The following is an 18,590-nucleotide window of genomic DNA, read 5'->3' as shown; positions in this document are numbered from 1 at the left end:
TAAGTGGCTCAAACAGGGCATTAAGTGTTTGGGTATTATATTCCCAGCAAATTTGTGTGATTTAGTTAGTTAATTTTGATCCGTTTTCGAGCGCTGTGTGTAGGTGGGCTTCGTTATATTTATCGATTATTGGGAAGGTTAATGTTATTAAAATGAATTGTATTCCAAAATTCAACTACCTGCTACAGTCTCTCCCTATAGATGTCCACTTCTCTTATTTCAAGCAATATAATAGCATAGCGCTGTCCTTCATTTGGAATGGGAAACGTCACAGATTACATTTTGGTAAGCTGCATAGGCTGATAGACAAAGGTGGCCTACCCAAGATTTTGTTTTATTATTGTGTAAATAATAGTGGATTGTGAGGGGGGTTACTACACTCTGTGACCTAGATGAGAGCGGTGTGTTGAGATCCTTTGAAAATTGTTCAAAATTTTGGGATTCCCAGATCTCAGTTCTTTAGATATTTACAGCTGCACAACCTGCTCTGTACTATTTAGGCGAGTAGCATACACACCCTAAAGCGGCAGATACTCTGGGAGTGATGATTACTGCTTTTGGAAAGGTCATGAGGCATCAGAAAAAATGGCCGCCTAGTGGGAAGAAGGGAAAGGAAAGGCTCTCCAAAATCCAACTCAAATCCATCTTAAATCACAAGGATTTGACATAATCCACTGGAAATATTGCATCAGAGTTAATGAGGTAACACACGGTGATCAGTATTGTGGACTATTTTTGAAAAACAGTTGGATATTGAGACCTATGTTGTAAGTGAAGCGAAGGCCCGTAGGCTTATGGGCCTTTTAAGCTCATTGTGACTGTGTTCTCAGCAGTATAACAAATCTACTCTGATATTTGGATCTTTGAGAACAAATCAGTGCACAAAAGTCAATGGCAACAAGAAAAGCAGCCGAGATGGAAGAAATAAAGGCATCTTTAAAGTTTATGGCAGATGAGATCAGCAAAGTTGCTACTCAACAACAAAGCATCTTGGGCCTTATGGAGGAGATACGTAACCTAAGAGAAACAGTAAATTTGAGAGATAAAAAGATTGATGAACTTGAACAAAGGATTGACGCATTGGAACAACAAACTTGGAGTAAAGATGTCATCATTACCGGACTAGAGACAAAGCATCGCAGTTATGCCAGAGCAGCAGCAGGAGCAAATGAAGGTGAGGACGCTCCTCTAGAAGAATTGCAGACATTGGAACAACAGGTTTTGCTGTACCTAAGCAGTAAACATATCGATCTGGATGATAATAACATCTCTAGCTGCCATGCAATCCCAAACAAGAATCGTAAAGAGAAGCCATCCATAGTGATACAGTTAGTTTCACAAAAGCACAAGATTGAGTTACTGCGACAGACCAGAAAATGAAAAGGTACCGGAGTCTACATAAACGAGTATTTAACAAAGAAAAATGCTGAAATGGCAAAATGGAGCCGTATACTCAGGAAACAAGACAAAATACAAGCAACATGGACAAGGAATGGGAAGGTGTACATCCGACCAAATGGAGAAGCGCAAAACAGGCCAACCATAATAAGAAAATTGCAAGAATTGGACAGTTACAAGTGATGGTCCATTACAGCAGGATAAAGGACTTTGTATTGCTATGGAGGAACTTGTGAAGAAACTGGGGAATATAACCATAGATGATATATGTCTGACCGGGATGAACTTAAGAGGTATGGTTTTGAAAATGGAATTGATCTGGATATGCATTACTATAACAATCTTGACATAAATTGTAATTATTATACGGAACAAGAATTTAATAAGAGTGTGGAAATGTGTGGTGCTCTGTCCGTCATACATTTCAATAGCAGATGTCTAAGTAAAAATTACTCCGCTATCAAAGAATTTCTTAAGTCCTTTAAAAAATTTACTAAAATAGCACTATCAGAGACTTGGCTTGATGATGGCAAAGTGGGTGACGTGGGTCTTTAGGGATACGAGTTGTATACTACCAGTAGGAATAATAAAAAGGGCGGAGGAGTGGCTTTGTATATAGATCAATCATTAAGAAGTAAAATTGTAAAAAATGTTTCATACAGTATAGACAATGTTCTGGACTGTGTAACAGTGGAAATTGAAGTAGAACACTCCAGTAATATAATTATTAGCTGTGTGTACAGACCACCAGGAACTTGTTTGTAAACATTTAATGAAAAAATTGTAGATTTGCTTAACAATATGACCACTGACAAAGTACAAATAGTGTGTGGAGACTTCAACATTGATATACTTAATCAATGTGTCTTTAAAGGCATTTCTGAGTTTATAAATATAATGTACAGTAATCATTTATGTCCACTTATTGATAAGCCAAGCAGAATTACAACAGAAACAGCAACACTAATAGACCATATTTTTACCAACAGACTTGAGGAAAAAGTTGTTGAGGGCTTATTTATTACGGATGTCAGTGATCATTTACCAGTGTTTACAATATTTCCTAAATTTTTTATACGAAAAAAGAAATCCCAGACCATTAATAAATTCGTAAGAAGATGTACGGCAAAAAATATTGAAGAATTTAAAAAGGAACTCAGTAATCAAAACTGGTCTGATATTTATGCAGAAAGTGATGCAAATGTGGCATATGATACTTTTTTGTATAGATTTGAGTTTTTTGATCAATTGCCCCATGAAGATGATTCACAACCAAGAAAATAAATCAGCAAAAAAGCCATGGATAACAAAAGGTATTGAAAATGCATGTAAAAAGAAGAGTACACTATATGTGAAATTTATAAAACAAAGGACTATTGAGTCGGAAGAAAAATAAAAAAAATATAAAAATAAATTGGGAAGTATTATCCGAAATAGTAAAAAACTAGATTTTCATACCCTCCTAGAACAACAAAAGCAATATATGCAAGGAACTTGGAAAGTATTAAACAAAATTATTTAAAAAATGAATAACAAACGAGAGTGTCCAAGTTATTTCATAAATGATAAATAAGTTCCCATTAGAAATCCAAAGGAGATAGTAAATGAATTCAATGATTATTTTGTTAACGTTGGTTTCAATTTGGCAAAAGGTATTATTGAATCAAAAAGTAAAAATATAAAGAGTTGTGAAAATATCAGTAGGAACTTTTCCTTGATGTATGTGTCTGACATTACCAAAAATGAAATACTGGAGATTGTGAATGGTTTTAAAAATAAAAGGTCAACCGATTGGACAGATATTGATATGAAACTAGTTAAAAAGATAATCCATTTAATATTAGAACCCCTGACTTATATCTTGAATTTGTCCTTTAAATCTGGAGTGTTTCCAGATCAGATGAAAATTGCAAAAATTATACCAATTTACAAGAGTGGTGATAGTCATTTATACTCAAACTATAGACCAATTTCTTTATTATCTCAATTTTCAAAAATACTGGAAAAACTTTTTTTGAAGAGGCTTGATAGTTTCATAGAAAAATGCATGATATTAAGTGATGAGCAATATGGATTCAGAAGTGGTCGATCGACTTCAATGGCAGTTATTAAATTAGTAGATTATATAGCATCTGCATTAGACAAAAAGTATTTTACTTTGGGTGTTTTTGTCGACCTCAAAAAAGCCTTTGGTACCATAGACCATAAATTGTTAATGAATAAACTAGAGCGGTATGGTTTTAGAGGCCGTGCGTACTCTTGGTTAGAAAGCTAACTTGATAATAGACATCAGTATGTTCATTTTAATGAGCATCAATCAGAAATGCGTAAAGTAACTTGTGGGGTGCCCCAGGGTTCTTTGATTGGTCCTAAGTTGTTTATTTTATATATTAATGATATCCGTAAGGTATCCGATTTGTTAAAATGTGTATTATTTGCAGATGACACAACACTGTATGTATCTGGGGAGAATCTTCACCAATTAACTATTGATGTGACCAGAGAACTATCCAGAATTAAGCAATGGTTTGACCGAAATAAACTATCCTTTAATTTAAGTAAAACTAAATATATTATATTTAGTAATCAACAAATTAAAACCAGCAAGAGCTTAAAGATTGATGATGTGGAACTAGAAAGGGTAAATGAAAACAAATTTCTTGGAATAATATTAGATCATAAACATCCTGGAAACCTCACATCGCTCATGTTCAATCAAAACTGTTTAAAACAATAGCTATATTACATAAAACCAAGTATTTTTTAAATACGCCTTCTTTGTATATTCTGTATTGTTCTCTTATTGTTCCATATTTTTCTTACTGTGTTGAAATATGGGGGCACGCCTACACCACAAACACAAAACCTATTTTTATTTTACAAAAAAAAGCTATAAGGATAGTCAATCATTCCCCCTATAATGAACCGACAAATTCTATATTCTGTAAATTTAAAGCAATAACATTTTCCGATTTAGTCAGTCTGAATACTGGCATCTTTATGTTCAAAGTTAATAGGAAAATAGTGCCTGGAAATATACTATGTTTGTTTGAAAACAGGGAACAGAAATATAACCTAAGAGGAGAGAACATGTTTAAAAAACAGATGGTCAGAACCAACTTTAAAATGAACACCATCTCGGTGAAAGGGGTTGATTTGTGGAATGGTCTCACTGATGATCTTAAGAGGAGCAATTCCATTCATTACTTTAAAAAACAGTTTAAAATCCTAATTTTTGACAAATATTCGGATGCTTAAGAAAAATTGTCAAAGATAAGTTTATGTATAATTGTTGTGCTTAAATTTTAATAACATAAGTAATAAATAAATATTTGTAATCAAGTGCAGAGGTTTGAATGTATGTATATATGTATGTATATGAGTATATATGAGTATGTGTATATAGGAATGTGTGTATGTAGACATATGTTTATACATGTATATTGTTTATGTTCAAAATTTGATGGGTAGTTGTTGTTTTGTAAATCGGGTAGGCGTAATAAGCCATGGCTTCAGTCTACACCTGTTCGGTTACCTTCTTTGTTTGTAATGAATTTGTTGTATATACATTCTGTTTTATGTTTAGTAACCGAATAAACCTTTATTTATTTATTTTGTTTTTTATCAGTGTATTACTCCCTGCTAATTCAGAATCTAGGGGACCGAGCTTCAGCTTCTCTCAAGAGATTATGGAAGAAAGATTTAAACGTGGTATTGGAGGAGGGAGAGTGGGCTAGAATTCAAAAAAATGTCAAGTCTTTATCTAGAGACGCAAGGGTGCGCCTTATGCAATTCAAGATTTTACATCTGTGGAGGCAATGCCATCCTTTGCAGAGCTCTCTGTTCTTCTATTCTAATCTTTTCTATTTGCAAAATAATATTTGGGAGTCTAAACAAAATAAATTTTCCTATTGACACACTAAAGCTAAAGATATAAATAATATATAATAATATCTTAAGACAAATGTTTTTGTGAAACATCTTAAGTGCCTAAAACTTTTGCACAGTACTGTATATGTGTTCAAAATGTGAATCAATGAAACATTTTCAATTGTCAATTGCCGATTTCTCAAAAACAAGGTTTAATGACAGCTGTCATTTAAATGATTATATCTCGACCTAAATGGGATTCAGGGTCATTGTGACTCGAAATTATGGAGCAGGTCACAAATGTTATGCATACTGAAGTCCATTTGTCTGTGTCTACACAGAGTGGGCAGGCTGTCAGCGGATAGGCATCTCTCCAGACACTCATCGTGTGCCCTATCATATCTCTTTTGGCTCTAAAGGGAGCAGTGGCCCCAGCCACCACAGGTAACCCACTCAAAGTTTATTCTCTCTTCAGGGACATCAGTCATATTCATTTGAGGCAGTTTATTGAGAGGAACAGTGAAAAGCTCACTGTTTCCAACAAACAAGCACACTGCTTTGTCCTGTTAGCATGGTTCTAAAAAATTTCATAATACGAAAGGAAAACATTGTATTAACATTTGTTTTTATTATTATAATCTTAAAATTGTTTTACAAATTGACCTTCATTTAAAGGGATAGTTCACCCAAAAATTTAAATGTTCTCATCATTTACACACCCTCATGCCATCCCAGATGTGTATGACATTCATTCTTCAGCAAAACACAAACAATGATTTTTAGAAAAATATCTTGGCATTGTAGAACCATACAGTGCAAGCAGAGTATCCGTGGGTCATTAAAAAGTATTAGAATGTATAAAATAAGTTTGATGAAAATTAAGGCCATTAAAAAGTCTTAAAGTTACATTCCTGATGTATTACATTTCTTTGTTTGAACTTTTACCATCTTGGGTCTTAAGGTTGAATGAAAACCTTACAAATGAAAACCTTCCACGCCTTGCAGAGAATAGAGTGGTCACACGCTTGTCACTCGGTGTGTGCACGTTCAGTGTACACATGCACTCATCCCGTGAGTGCTGCTCCGGGGCTCAAGATTTTCCCCATTCATTTTATCCATTCTCATTTTAACATTAACAGACTGTGCGGTTACATGATGAGAGAAGATATATTCAGTAAGTTGTACTGTATCTTTCAAGATACCCTCAGATGTTTTTTCATGCTATAAAACGGAGAGTGAGGGTGCTGTGCCCGGTCAGTTAGCTTGAGATGGCAGCTATCGCAATATGTCTCACGCACTATTAAAGAGCATCAAAACAATATTTATTGTTTGAATTTCAAGAAAAAAGTGACAATTTGAAAGCTTAAACTAAAATCATGTTTCTCCCAAAAATTTCATCAGACTCAAATGAAGTCCCACTTTAAATTAACTAATGTTGAAATTAATACGAATTGAATTGGTGCAAAAGATCAAAATAAGATTAAATTAAACATTAAAATAAACAAATAATTTTAGGATATACTACAATATGGTGAAATTAACTTTTATATACATATGCTTTTTAACAAAATATTGAAGATTAATTTTAATATCTGCTACATAGTGATTTGGAACAAAAGACCGCTATTTTTGTGATATCTCGAGAATATACTGTATGTCTGATATCTGTTAGAAGCACTTTCCACTACCAGAGAATGTGAATGATCTGTAGAGCGATTTTGTGTCTCATTGCAATGGAGGTGTCGCTCATTCTTAGATCACTGGGAGCGAGAGGGACCCGGAGGAGTGCAGTAAGAGGGTGCTTTTCCGTTGGCCCTGAAACCAAAGTCAAAGCCAAGTTATTATAAAAATCTCAAAAACACAACACAGTATCAAAAAAATGGAGATGATAGTGTTTAACTAAATTTGAAATGAGGAACCAAGTGAACTGTTAAATAAACACTGCTCTTTCTGCCAAAATAAAAGCTCCTAGTCAAGATGAAGTAAATACTACAGAAATGCACTCACCTAAAGGATTATTAGGAACACCATACTAATACTGTGTTTGACCCCATTTCGCCTTCAGAACTGCCTTAATTCTACGTGGCATTGATTCAACAAGGTGCTGAAAGCATTCTTTAGAAATGTTGGCCCATATTGATAGGATAGCATCTTGCAGTTGATGGAGATTTGTGGGATGCACATCCAGGGCATGAAGCTCCCGTTCCACCACATCCCAAAGATGCTCTATTGGGTTGCGATCTGGTGACTGTGGGGGCCATTTTAGTACAGTGAACTCATTGTCATGTTCAAGAAACCAATTTGAAATGATTCGAGCTTTGTGACATGGTGCATTATCCTGCTGGAAGTAGCCATCAGATGATGGGTACATGGTGGCCATAAAGGGATGGACATGGTCAGAAACGATGCTCAGGTAGGCCGTGGCATTTAAACGATGCCCAATTTGCACTAAGGGGCCTAAAGTGTGCCAAGAAAACATCCCCCACACCATTACACCACCACCACCAGCCTGCACAGTGGTAACAAGGCATGATGGATCCATGTTCTCATTCTGTTTACGCCAAGTTCTGACTCTACCATCTGAATGTCTCAACAGAAATCGAGACTCATCAGACCAGGCAACATTTTTCCAGTCTTCAACTGTCCAATTTTGGTGAGCTCTTGCAAATTGTAGCCTCTCTTTCCTATTTGTAGTGGAGATGAGTGGTACCCGGTGGGGTCTTCTGCTGTTGTAGCCCATCCGCCTCAAGGTTGTGCGTGTTGTGGCTTCACAAATGCTTTGCTGCATACCTCAGTTGTAACGAGTGATTATTTCAGGCAAAGTTGCTCTTCTATCAGCTTGAATCAGTCGGCCCATTCTCCTCTGACCTCTAGCATCAACAAGGCATTTTCAGCCCACAGGACTGCCGCATACTGGATGTTTTTCCTTTTCACACCATTCTTTGTAAACCCTAGAAATGGTTGTGCGTGAAAATCCCAGTAACTGAGCAGATTGTGAAATACTCAGACCGGCCCGTCTGGCACCAACAACCATGCCACGCTCAAAATTGCTTAAATCACCTTTCTTTCCCATTCTGACATTCAGTTTGGAGTTCAGGAGATTGTCTTGAACAGGACCACACCCCTAAATGCATTGAAGCAACTGCCATGTGATTGGTTGATTAGATAATTGCATTAATGAGAAATTGAACAGGTGTTCCTAATAATCCTTTAGGTGAGTGTGTATATATATATTATTATAATTTAGAGGATTAGATTTGTTTTCTATAATAGTGTGTGTATGTGTGTGTATATATATATATATATATATATATATATATATATATATATATATATACTATTATAGAAAACAAATCTAATCCTCAAAATTATAATAATTCAAATTTATATTATGTTAATAAACTTGACAGGGACCCACAATGATAATATTATTTATAATAAAATAATATTCAGATGCATTCTGAAAAAATTGAAAGATTGAAGTTGTACTGTTAATTAAAAAATAAAAAATGTGTAAAATGTATATTGTATAAATGTATAAAAACTGCCTTTTATTGGGCCAAGCATATTGCTCTATTGGTACAAATAAATAAAAAGGGCTTTTCAGCAGAGCTCTGCTTCAATTTTCCCTGATATATATGTGGTATAGATAATTGGATTTTGTCTAGTGCAAGGAGAAGCTTGGTAGTAGTAGGAATGCTCCAATCAGGATTTTTACAGCTGATAAGATCACCAATCTTCTTGTATGGGTTTGAAGTCCCATACCTGATCGGCCGATACCGATCCTGATCATAAGATAGATAGCCATATACTGATCATATTAAGATAGATAGCCGTATATACTGATTATATTAAAATAGATAGCTCTATAAAAAAAAACATAGTGTTAAACTAAAGAAAAACTGATAACAATTAAACTTAATGTGACATTTTTGATTATTCATTCATTGTCAAGTAATTTTTAATTGCATAGCACTTTTCACAACACACATTGTTTCAAAGCAGCTTTACTGAAAATCATGCATTAACAGAAAATGAAACTAATATTTATAAAGTCTTGAAGATATCATTGTCTAGTCATTGTCTAGTTTTCAGAAACAAAACACAAGGAAAGCTCCAGGCCCAGATGACGTCTCACCAGCGTGTCTTCGATCCTGTGCTAAGCTAGCCCCCATCTTCACATAGATCTTCAATAGGTTACTGGACCAGTTTGAAGTCTCATGCTGCTTCAAATGCTCAATAATTATTCCTGTCCAAAAGATACAAAAAAATCACAGGACTTAATGACTACAGACCTGTCGCCCTGAGGACTGTGGTCATGAAATCATTTAAGAGATTGGTGTTGGCCCACCTGAAGAACATCACTGGACCCTTTCTAGATCCCTTTTAATTTGCTTATCGAGAAAACAAGTCTGTGGATGATGCAGTCAACATGGGATTGCATCATATCCTGCAACATCTGGACAGACCAGGGACATATGCAAGGATCCTTTTTGTGGACTTCAGTTCGGCTTTCAACACCATTATCCCAGCTGTACTCCAGAATAAATTACACCAACTCTCTGTTTTGTGTTTTTCTATTAATATAATATAAATCAGAGTCAAGACAACGATGGGCAATTATTCTTTGTTCACAGAATGTGAACACATGTCTCTTCTTATTAGACAACTTGCTGGCCAACCCAATTCTAATCCAGAGTTAACCTAGAGTCTCTAAGCAGTACTTATTCCTGAGTTTACTCTAAGTGCATTCTACTCAATACACTACACTTCCTCCCCCCTTAGATAAGAAAATCTTAAAAAAAAATATTTATCTTTTAACAAAACAGTTTTTTTCTTTTTTCTTTTGGCAATGAGGAACAAACTTATACTACTCTATGATTATAGTGTCCCACTCCAGGTTTCTTTTCACAAATCCAGACCGTTTGGTGGTTTCCGTACCCGGGTAGGGTAACGTTTCTCTACACAGGTTGGAATTAGTGCTTGTGGCACTTCACTGGAAGATACAGTGCCATCTTGAAGTGTTGTTGCATCACTTCCACTGGAAACAGTATCAGCAGTGGTGCATGGAACACTCGCAGGAACATTTGCTCTTCTCAACTGATCAATGTGTCATCTCCAGGTAGTATCTGGTGCAATCTCAACTGTATATGAGAGTGGTCCTGTTCTTTCTTTGACTTTTGCAGGTGTCCATTTATGATCTCCTCTGTAGTTCCTAGCAAGCACACTCTCCTATTTCCAAATCTCTCGTTTTTCCTCCTTGTGATTACTTCATTTGTCTGTCGTGTACAGTCCTCCTTAAATTGGGTTTCAACAAATCCAACCTTGAACGTAAGGGTCTACCCAGGAACAACATGGCAGGTGTACGATTTGTGGTGAAGTGAGTTGCATTTCGATATGCAAACAAGAAATTGTGTAGCTTCTGGTTCAGTGTGATCTTTTCACATGTCATGGCCCGTAGTGCATTTTTCAAGCTTTGCACAAATCTCTCAGCTAAGCCATTTGTAACTGGGTGGTAGGGCGCTGAGGTCACATGTTTGATTCCATTGTTCTTTAAGAAGATCTGGAACTCCTCAGATATAAACTGGGGACCATTGTCACTCACCAGCTGTTCTGGTACACTAGTCCTTGCAAAAAGTTCTCGGTGGTGGTTGTGGAGGTCATACTGAACACTTCTGGCCACTTTGAACACGCATCAACCACAACCAGAAATGTGGTGCCCATGAAAGGACCCGCAAAGTCAACATGGATCCTTTGCCATGGTAACGCAGGCCACTCCCAAGGATGTAGTGGTGCAGTCTTTGGCACATGTTGACATTCTGAACAATGCATGGCGAGCTGCTCGATCTGCTGATCTATTCCAGGCCACCATACAAAGCTTCTAGCAAGTGATTTCATCTTTACAACTCCTAGATGCCAACATGAAGCTCCTCCAAAACTCGAGTTCGCAACTTAGGAGTTACAACATTTCTTAATCCCCACATGATGCAACCACCATCCAGAGTTAGTTCATCACGGCGCTCATAAAATTGTGTGAAACGAATCTTCTGCTCTGCATTCCAGCAAGACTGTATAGCTAAATATACCTGAGACAGTGCAGGATCTCTCCTGGTTTCTCTGAATCATTTCGTCTGTAACAGGAGAACTCTCAAGCTGAGCCATTGTAAAAATGTCCAAAGGTGTGCTTACGTTCTCTGTCTTTGAATCACACCCATCCAATGGTAGACGTGATAGCCCATCAGCATTAGCATGTCTGTGTGTTCTTTTGAATTCAATCTGATATCTATGTCCTCCAAGAAACAACGCCCACCTTTGCATCCGTACTGCTGCTGTCAGTGGAACTCCTTTCTGAGGATTGAAGATGGAAACCAACGGCTGATGGTCTGTAACCAAGGTAAAGTGTTTTCCATACAGATACTGATTGAATCGTTTTACGCCCCATACCAGGCTCAAAGCTTCCCTATCAATCTATGCATATTTTTTCTCTGCAGCACTGAGGGAGCGTGATGCGAAAGCTATGGGGCGCGCCGTTCCATCACCCATCACATTAGACAGCACCGCCCCTATGCCGTATGGTGAGGCATCGCATGCCAACTTTAGTGGCTTGTGTGGGTCATAGTGAGTCAGAACTTTATCTGACATCACTAGTTTCTTTGCTTCCTGAAAAGCTTCCCTGCATTGCTTTGTCCACGTCCATTTCTTTCCTGCTTGTAACAGGGCATTTAGAGGATGGAGAACAGTAGCCAGATTTGACAAAAACCTGTTGAAATAATTGACAAATCCAAGGATGGACCTCAATTGCGAGACATCTTCCGGTTCTGGAGCCTCTGCAACAGCTCTTAGCTTGTCGTGACACTTGTGCAGACCATTCATGTCAATTTTGTGTCCACAATACTTGATGGTGTCCTTGAAAAACTCACACTTGTCACGTCTTGCACGCAGCCCATACTCTTCCAATAACTTTAAAACCCGTGCTAAGTTCTCCAAGTGACTACTGTCACCTGTGACGATGATGTCATCGAGGTAACATTGGGTACCAGGGCAACCCTGAAGTACCTGATCCATAGCCCTTTGCCACAAGTACCCTGTGTCACTTTCTTCATCTGAGTTTTGAGCAACCACATGCACATTCCTACTTTTCTTTTTCTGAGCCTTGTACTGTCTCTCTCTTTCAATGTATGGTACATCAGACCGACATGCTCTTTGTATGTGTCCAACTTTGTTGCATTTTCTGCACATTTCAGTTTTGAATCTGCACTGATTTGCTTTGTGTCCACCCCTGTCACAACGGTAACACAGTTCAACTTTTTGCATTGTTCTTTTAGGTTTACCTGCAGTGGTCATCTTGTTTACAGACATTTTCACTCCTGTTCTCAGCTCTACTGCATCTCTGGCAGCCGTTTCCATGGTGACAGCAATTTCATCTGCACGTTTGAATGTTAAATCTGCCTCGGAGAGCAATCTCTTCTGTGTATACTCTCTTGTGAAATGCCCCAGACTAGACGATCTCTCAGCGCGTCATTTAGTCCGTCCCCAAACTGACAGTGTTCAGACAATTTCTTTAATTCAGATACATAAACTGCAATTGACTCTCCGTCATTCTGATTCCATTTATGAAATCTGAATCGTTCTGCAATGAGCAGTGGTTTTGGTGCTAAATGCTCTTGCATTATCTTCACAATGTTGTCAAAACTAAGATCAGCAGGCTTTGTGGGAGCAGTGAGGCTTCTCAGCAGAGCATAAGCTTTCCCTCCTATCGCACTCAACAACACTGACACCCGCTTTTCATCATCAATGTCTCGATTCTGCTCAAATACTGCTCGATTCGTTCACAGTACAAAGTCCAATCATCCGTAGCATTTTCAAATGCATCAATCTTTCCGATATATCCTGCCATCTTTCTTGCTTCACTTACTATTTTGTGTTGAATCTACCTCTCAATCTCCGTGAGGCTGGATTTCTTTTCTTTTTTTATCAGTTCTCCCAGAAATGCCCATCCGGAAAAAAAAAAATTAGAAGACAGCGCTTCATACGATAACCAAAAATCCTCGTCACCAACTGTTGTGTTTGTCTATTAATATAATAGAAATCAGAGTCAAGACAACGATGAGCAATTCTTCTTTGTTTTACTGTGCACTAACAGAATGTGAACACGTGTCTCTTCTTATTAGAAAACTCGCTGGCCAACCCAATTCTAACCCAGAGTTAACCTAGAGTTAACCTAGAGTGGCCAAGCAGTACTTATTCCTGAGTTTACTCTTAAGTGCATTCTACTCAATACACTACACTCTGTTCCCATGTCTATCTGTCAGTGGATTACCAGCTTTCTGACAGACAGGCAGCAGCTTGTGAGACAGGGGAAACTCACTTCCAGAACCTGTACAATCAGCACTGGTGCCCCCCAGGGATGTGTGCTCTCCCCACTCTTCTCCCACCACACAAATGACTGCATCGCAAATAATCTGTCTAGCTCCTGAAGTTTGCAGACGACACCACTGTCATCGGCCTCATCCGAGATGATGACAAGTCTGCATACAGAAAGGAGGTTGAACAGCTGGCTGTCTGGTGCATTCAAAACAACCTTGAGCTGAACACGCTCAAAACGGTGGAGATAATTGTGGACTTTAGGAGGAACACCCCAACACTGACCCCCCTCACCATTCTAAACAGGACTGGGAGTCATTCAGGTTCTTGAGCACTACTATCTCACAGGACCTGAAGTGATTGACACACACATTTAGGAAGTTCAACCTGCCACAGGTGCTGCTGATTCAGTTCTACATAGCAGTCATTGAATCTGTCCTCTGCACTTCAGTAACTGTCTGGTTTGGTTCAGCTACGAAATCAGACATCAGAAGATTACAAAAGGACAGTTCGGACTTCTGAGAGGATTATTGGTTGCCCCCTGCCCCCCCTTCAAGAACTATACACTTCCAGAGTGAGGAAAAAGGCTGGAAAAATCACTCTAGACCCCACTAACCCTGCCTATTACCAACAGATATAAACACAGATTTGTATTTTGCACTGTAAAAAACAGATAACAGATTTGTATTCGATTTTCACTACGTACGTACGTACATATGTATGTGTATAATAATTTTTTATTTGTCTTGCTGCTGATTTTTTGTATTGTTGTGCACTTGTAGCTCCTGTCACCAAGACAAATTCCTTGTATGTGTAAGCATACTTGGCAATAAAGCTCATACTGTTCCTTCGGAATTCATTATATTAACCCTCTCCTCTCCAGCTGATTTTGCAACTCGGCGCCAGCCGTTCATCCTCCCCATGGCCTCCTCCACGTCACATACCCCACTGCCCGATTCAGGCTGGGGAAACCTCTGGGGAGCAGGTCTTATATATTTTTGGAAAAGTCTTGAAAAGGGTATTAAACTGTATGTGCTGATACCTGCAGATACCCTGGCAAGTAGCAAAAATATAAGTAAATAAATGTGTAAAAAATAAATTGATTATTCATTAACCTTACAAAATCGCTTCTTGCCAGCAGTCAACACATCGATGATATAACCGCAATGGCACGTTCACACGAGAAGACAAAAGTGCACGCTTTGTGTACAGCAGAAGAACGAACATCATGCAAGAGTTAGTTCATTTCAAACATCAATACAGCGCTGGGCGGAAGCAACGATTTAAAGTTAATAACATTTAAAAATATTCATTTTTGGGTGAACTAACCCTTTAACCACTGGAGTCTTATGAATTGCTTCCTTTATGTGATATTTGGAGTCTGATGACCATTTATTTACATTCTATGGACCTACAGAGCTGAGATAATCTTCTAAAAATATTTTTTTTTGTTCTGCTGAAGAAAGTAAGTCATACACATCTTGGATGGCATGAGGGTGAATAGATGAGAATTTTCAGTTTTGGGTGAACTCCCTTTAATGTCTTTCAAAGATATTTATAGAATTATTACACTAAATGTTTCCTTGGAACGTTCGGACAATGCAAACCTAGCAGGAGATTGTTCAAGGCAAACTTTTTCTTTTAACTTTTTTTACTTGTTAAAAATGGTAAAAAGATTAAATAATATAAATACAACTTTTTCAAAATTGTACGAAGCCAACAAGAATACAGATTTCTAGGAACTTGGCAAAGGGGTATTTGATGCAAAAAATTTGCAAATCAAGATTTTCAGTTAAATGTACATGAATTTGTATATTTAAGGTCCTTAAGTTGGTCACCATTTCTTTTTTCACTGTATTTACCTGTTTGCCCTCATTAGATAATTTGAAATAGTCCTGTGGTGTTCAAATTACATTTTAAGTGCAAATACTCTATGTAGTACATCAAAGCTATATAAGCAATCTTAAGTCTGAGAAAGGTGCTGTATGAATAAAACATTATTAAATTGTTATAGGTGGAAGGATGAGGGATTCAATACAGCTCTGCCTTACTGATGGCTTAGAAATTTATGTGTATGTTATTGTAGTTGCAGTCTTTAATTTAACTCTTGAATTGTGTGCATGCTGTAGATCTGCTTCAGATCATGCAGCTGCTGGAGGTCCACCTGCAGACCTGCAGGACTTCTTCAACCGCTTCTTCCAGGGTGGAGCTCACAGTGACGCGCCTGCTAACGGTGGCTTCTTCCCAGCTGGAACACCACCGCCACCACATCACAGCTCAGGAGCCCCTGCAGGGACTACAGGAATGTTTTCAGGATCTCCTCCACAAACAGGGTTCTTTAGCCCAGGGGGGCAACGGGGTGACCCCAGCGAACACTGGACTGAAGAAGGAAAGCCCCCACGCCGGCGCAAGAAAGTTCGCAAGCCATTTCAGCGCTGAGCAGTGCAATATCATATGGTCATGGCTGTTGAGATGGAGTACTGCCTGTTCCTGTGGTTTAATGTTGGCCAACCAATGCAAGATGAAGACTGAAGCATTCGGCCTCAGAGGAACATTTAATTGTTGGATTTATGAAGCGTAGTGATACTTATGATAATGATAGTTTACCCATATTTTTACTTTCAGAGGAGCAAGCGAAGAGAGATGCGAGAAGGAAAAAGAACTTGCTGTTTGGTGTTTGAAGTCCTTTTTTTTTTTTATCACTAATTTACCAAGAATAAAATCACATTCACTGCAGAAACGCATAAGTACTTTTTCCCAGTTTCATTTACTCATTTCTGTTTCAGGCTTGATTATTTGAATCAGATGCTCAGGATGTCGCTGTGTGTTTTGTTATTGTTTGTACTGTCACATTAGGATACATTAGTATAAATGACACAGACCTCAGGGATGACTCTCTCTTCATCCGCTATTTGACAGGGATTTGCAAATGTTTCTGGGCATTTGATGTAGAGGTATATAAACATAAATATATATATATATATATATATATATATATATATTTGTTTTTCAATTAATAAATCATGTTTAGTAGGCAAATATTTCAAATAATAATATACTTTACAAGTCTTACATGACATGAAAAGTTCACCCAAAAGGCAAATTCAGAAACTCCATTCACATCTCTTTGTAAAAGTGCTTATTCAAGTCTTTAAAGGAAAAAGAAAACCCCCCAAAAAATCACTAGATTTGAACTACACTTTTTTTTTTTCACACAATGTTCTTCAGTGATCTTACAGCCTGTGACTGTGATTTAAGAAGGAAACTGAAGAGATGAATGTTAGGTCTGTTAGATTGAGTTGCCATCAACTGGTTTAATGTGGCTTTTACATCTTGACCACAATTTATGATTGACCACACTGTCACACTATAGTAATGACCCAAACTAAACCAATAATACATGATTGTGTTGATTAATACATTTTACCTGAATCATCAATTTTGTAAATCATTTGTTTGTTAGGTCAGACTTTATTCCATTCTTCATGTTTTACAGAAACATTCTGATAATGCCAATTTCTGTATAATTTCTTTTCATAACTGATAATTGAAGAGGTATACCAGAAATAAACAATCACTTCATTTAGTTTACAGTATTATTACTGCACTACCTCCCTGGTTCTTTGTTTTATGTTTTAATTGTTATTCGTTTTATTTCCGTAACTGGTTGGTTGTAATGCAATATTCCACTTACCATTTTAAGAACATATGATTCATTTTACTGTATTCAGTATAGTTGGGGTTCTGAAGTTGATGCAGTAATGTATTTAGTGCTGCATTTGTAGTGTTTTTTGTTTCTTCTGGATAATTAACATTAGAGTGATCTTATCTTTATACAAGAGAATACACTAGTCTAGATCACTCTGAAATCAGACAATCATAATGGATCTAATGTGCAGGACACTTTTTTCGCCATCAACCCAATCTTCCTTTATTAAAGCTGATTTGCTCAAATGTGATGAGACAAATTTAAAATTTCCTGAGCATTTACAAGTATGAGTCTATGATGTTTGTGCTTTTTATTTATATATAGTATAAAGTGGATGTCCACCAGCACCACACTAAGCTGTTGAGCTTTCAAATGCTGTCAGGAAAAGAAACTAAGTGTGATTTTACATGTAGTATGTTTTAAAAGAACCAAACCCAGTTCAGGAGGTCGGAGTATGGTTAGTTTGTAAGTCATTTGAGTGTGTTGTTGGTTCCAGCTGGTCTGGTTTGAGTATACTCTCAACTAACACATAGGTTTTTATTAACTTTACTTTGAAAATAAGAACATACAATGTAGGGTTATTGTTTAATCTGAGAAAGAATATATAGATCTGCTTAAGTCTATCGTTGACCATATGAACCCACCTAAGAGATCAAAGGCAATCTAATGTAGAACTCTCTTTTTACAAAACATAATGTAGCCTAAAATTGAAAAAAAGAGCATATTGTCTGTTTTTCCTTTTTAATTATTATAATCCATTCAATGAGGGGACAATTAGCCTTTTCTTGTCTCTTTGCACAAAAGACCCATATACTTGTGCAGATAATAATTAATCATAAGAATGGATGAACAAACGGATTTGATGCTGTTCAGGATTGTGAACACTGACACACCTGTATACAACTAAACACTCAGGATTTATGCATAGGCAAGTTCATTGACATTTCACAATCTTTTTACGAGCACTACAGAAAATAATTGAGAATAAAATGCACATTTTCTTGTGTATTTTCTTTGCAGCTTCAGTTTTCATCATCGATTTATATTTGTGAAAAAAGGTTATGCATATGAGCTGACATCACTCCCGTAACAGCTTTGACATTTTTTAAGTCTGTAGTTTTGACTGCACCCAGTGGATAAACAATTTTTATGTTTTGTTTTGACTTGGCTCAGGAGTTCTTATGGGTCCAGAAAGATTACATCTTTTTTTTTTTTTGGCCCGCCTTTGTTTTTCTATTGAGATATATTC

At 37.2% G+C, this 18,590-nt stretch overlaps 1 protein-coding gene across 1 annotated transcript in view; it reads left to right on the top strand.

The window, feature by feature from the left end:
* Positions 1–18,319, top strand: part of dnajc14 (DnaJ (Hsp40) homolog, subfamily C, member 14) — a 35,786-nt gene extending 17,467 nt beyond the window's left edge. The window contains exons 7-8 of the mRNA XM_052111698.1: positions 5,610–5,712; positions 15,762–18,319. Coding sequence (XP_051967658.1) covers positions 5,610–5,712; positions 15,762–16,071 — 413 coding nt within the window. The 3' untranslated portion in view covers positions 16,072–18,319. The remainder of the gene's footprint in view (positions 1–5,609; positions 5,713–15,761) is intronic.
* Positions 18,320–18,590: the final 271 nt, after the last annotated feature.

Source organism: Xyrauchen texanus, chromosome 39 (assembly GCF_025860055.1).
Source record: "Xyrauchen texanus isolate HMW12.3.18 chromosome 39, RBS_HiC_50CHRs, whole genome shotgun sequence".
NCBI classification, from domain to species: domain Eukaryota; kingdom Metazoa; phylum Chordata; class Actinopteri; order Cypriniformes; family Catostomidae; genus Xyrauchen; species Xyrauchen texanus.
The sequence above is the reverse complement of the archived record's forward strand: the minus strand, read 5'-3'. Positions and strand labels throughout refer to the sequence as shown.